General features: G+C 39.6%; 1 protein-coding gene across 1 annotated transcript; it reads left to right on the plus strand.

The window, feature by feature from the left end:
• Positions 1 to 1,228: 1,228 nt before the first annotated feature.
• On the plus strand, positions 1,229 to 2,260 carry LOC106696031 (endogenous retrovirus group K member 10 Gag polyprotein-like; the record flags this gene model as incomplete). Its single annotated transcript, XM_014451075.2, has 1 exon — positions 1,229 to 2,260. A coding segment is annotated over exon 1 (1,032 nt), but the record flags the coding sequence as incomplete, so codon positions are not given.
• Positions 2,261 to 3,551: the final 1,291 nt, after the last annotated feature.

The following is a 3,551-nucleotide window of genomic DNA, read 5'->3' on the forward strand; positions in this document are numbered from 1 at the left end:
GGCAAGGTCCTTGCACCTGAAGGGGCTAGCAAGGCTGGGATCCTTACCCATACAGTTTTCCCAGACTTGTTTGGATGGCGTTTATCAGTAGAATAAGAGCAACATTTGTAGAATGAGAACAGCCTTTCATGGCTTACCAAGAAGTCTGTAACTATTTACTGAGATATGCTGTACTGAGAACTTGTCCTTCTGTTGTGTCCCTCCCTTAGAGATTAAGAGTAACAAAGAATACATTCCTCTTGACAGACCTCCTATTCAGTGTGTTGTGTATAAATAGTATTGTGTGGCTAATAAAGTTGCTTCAGTTCATCAAGAGAACTGGGGTCCTCCCGATCCCGCTTTCCTGTCTTTCTTTTTTTTTCTCAATTCCCACCTCCCTGCCTCAGCCCGGCTCAACCCTGTCAGGCTGGCCCTGACAGATCTGGCGCCCAAACAGGGACTGAGGAACTGGGAATAAGACGGTGAGGAACTCCGTCGGGCTTGGAGAGACGACGGTGAGAAACTCCTCCAGATAAAGAGTGCACTCGTTAAGGTAAGGGAGGAGCAATTTTTTGATAATCGGGAGTAAAGCATGGGGCAATTAGAATCTAGAGAAAATGCTCTTTATGAGCAAATGTTAAAGTCTATGCTTAATAGTAGAGGAACTAAGGTTAATGACAAGCAAGTAGAAAATTTTTTAAAATTCATTCAGGAGGTCTGCCCTTGGTTTCCTGAGGAAGGAACCGTTAACTTAAAAACGTGGCAGAAAGTTGGAAAACAAATGCGTGATCATTATAAAGCCCTTGGGCCAAGTAAGACCCCGGTTGATGCATTTTCCTTATGGAATTTAATACGGGATTGTTTAGATCCCAGGCATGACCATAATCAACCGTCTCTTAAGCCAGAAAAAAAGGAGAAACAGCGTGATAGCACAAAACAGGGGTCTAAAAAAGACAGCATATTAAAAAGAAATAATGTAACTTTTAAAGGCAATTTAACTCCTCAAGATGAGGGGGATTTTGAGGAAGCTGCTGCTCTTTGTCATAATAATAATACAGGTATTGTTCAGGCAAAAGAGGAGGAAGAATATTTTTCTACTGGAACTGAAGAGGGCAATGATATAGAGGATGTGTTGGAATGCTTTTTAGAAAAATTAAAGCTTCTTGGCAAGAAAAAGAGAAGCCGCGGGGGCTGTTCCTGCCACTCTCCGCTACCTTGTGCAGCACCAGTTCCACTTTCCCCTCTCCAGATGGCTTTGCAGGAGGCACGAAAGTGTGGTGAGAAATTGGGTATTCACGCCTTCCCTGTTATGGAACAGGTGAACCCTCACACGGGACAGCGTGAACATGCTTATGACCCGCTTCCTTTTAAAACCTTAAAAGAGTTAAAAACAGCCTGTGCTCAGTATGGGCCCACTTCCCCTTATACTTTAACCATCTTGGAAACTATGACCTCAGAGGCTCTCCCACCTAATGATTGGAGAGCTATTGCCAAGGCTTGTTTATCAGGAGGGGATTATCTCTTATGGAAATCAGAATATGATGAAAAGGCTAAGGAGCAAGCTTCTCGTAATCGAGCTGCCCAGATTAATATTTCTTATGAAATGCTGGTAGGTGAAGGAGTCTATGCTGATACCCATAATCAAATTCAATACCCCCAGGAAGCTTATGGACAGATTAATGGAGCTGGGATTAGAGCCAGGAAGAAGTTACCCACCTCTGGTCAGAAAACAGAGGAGCTCTCAAAAATTATTCAAGGGCCAGATGAAAAGTATCAGGATTTTATCTCTCGGCTATTACAGGCTGTTGGCCGAGTAGTGGTGGATGGAGAGGCTGGCATGTTAATAGTTAAACAGTTGGCATATGAAAACGCCAACACTGCCTGCCAAGCTGCACTGCGGCCCTATCAAAGACAGGGGACTCTCTCAGATTATATCCGCATTTGTGCAGATATTGGTCCCTCATATATACAAGGAGTTGCCATTGCAGCTGCATTAAAGGGAACCACCATTGAAGGAATTCTTCAGCAACAATTTAGCACAGGGAAAAGTCCAGCATACAAGTGTTACACTTGTGGAGAAACAGGACACATGGCAAAACAGTGTCCTTCTAATAAGGGGATTAATAAAGGAAATGGCAGAGGTCCCAAACAACCTGGACTGTGCCCTAAATATAAAAAAAGAAAACATTGGGCAAATGAGTGTAAATCTAAGACAGATATCCAGGGAAATTCTTTGCCTCGACACCAGTCGGGAAACTACCAAAAGGGGCCAGCCCAGCCCCAACAAATAACAGGGGCATTGTCTATTTACCCTCCTGTCCCTGTGCCATCTCAAGGCCAGCAGGCTGCACAGTATCCAGCCTGCCACAGAAAGCAAAATAGATACAAGAGCTATTCCGAGCAACCCCCGGAAGTACCGGGCTGGACCTTGGATCCATAGAGATGAGACATTCTGTCTGCCCTGGGTGCTGCCATTGCTTATTAAAATAAACAAAATATCATTAGATTTAAAACCTTCCACATCGAGAAGAAATGACAATTTCCTTGCATTTCCGATACAGCTACAGCAAATGCCACCAAATCTGAAATTTAAAAATACGTCTGAGATTTCTGTACACGTGTAAAGAGAAAACTAGCTTGGAACTAAGGCGCCCATTGTCCGATTTTGGACATTTAGATAGAGTTTTAAGCTGAAATCTCTTTGCAAATATACAAAATAAAACCCAAGACTGATTATTTCCTAACGAAAATAGCAAAATTTGACCCAAAGGAAAAAAGATGCTGGCTAGATTCTAGCAGCAGGATTGGCATTTCCATAATAAAGAACAGTTTTTAAATACTAATAAAGAATATTAAAAAATTAACTTCAAGGCTGAAAAGGAAATTCAGTAAAATTGTCTGTTACAAAAAATTTGCTAAAGAATATGCCTTAAAATAATAAATTGGATTTAAATCTCAAGAATTATTAAAATATATTAATTATAAAAATCTAAGTAGCCCAGGTAAAAGACGGCTACCCCCTCTATTTAAGGCTGGCTTCCCAAAGCAATTTCTAATAGAGGAAGGGCTAGCCTCCCTTCCCCCAACAGACAAGGTAGGCCAAAAATTTTCTGCCAGTGACAACTTTTAAAAAGAGACTTGCTTCTCAGTTTCCCATCCTTAGTAGAAAGAATATAACTAATTTGCATTTTAATGGTTACCTGTTTCCAGTCAATGGCAGCCCAAGGCTTTGAGAGTTTAATAAATTGAATTAGATATTCTGAAATAACAAAATGCTAAAGTTTTAATCTAAATTTCTCTCATGAAAAATCTAAAGGACAGAATTAAATCTATTGATTATGTCATGTATTTTTTAAAGTTTATTCTTAAAAATGTTACTAATTGAGAAATGCTAAATATTTAACTTGCCAGCTAAGAGTTTAAAGTTCTGGTTAAATAAATTGAAAGAAATCATATAATTATAGTAAAATTTCAACATTTGTTTAATTGAAAAAAAAGAATAAATTCTGTTATCCCAACCAAAAATTTTAAATACAAAGATCAGTTTTAATTTAATTAATATCTTTTAATAA

Source organism: Myotis lucifugus, unplaced genomic scaffold, assembly GCF_000147115.1.
Source record: "Myotis lucifugus unplaced genomic scaffold, Myoluc2.0 scaffold_7433, whole genome shotgun sequence".
Classification (NCBI taxonomy): Eukaryota; Metazoa; Chordata; class Mammalia; order Chiroptera; family Vespertilionidae; genus Myotis; species Myotis lucifugus.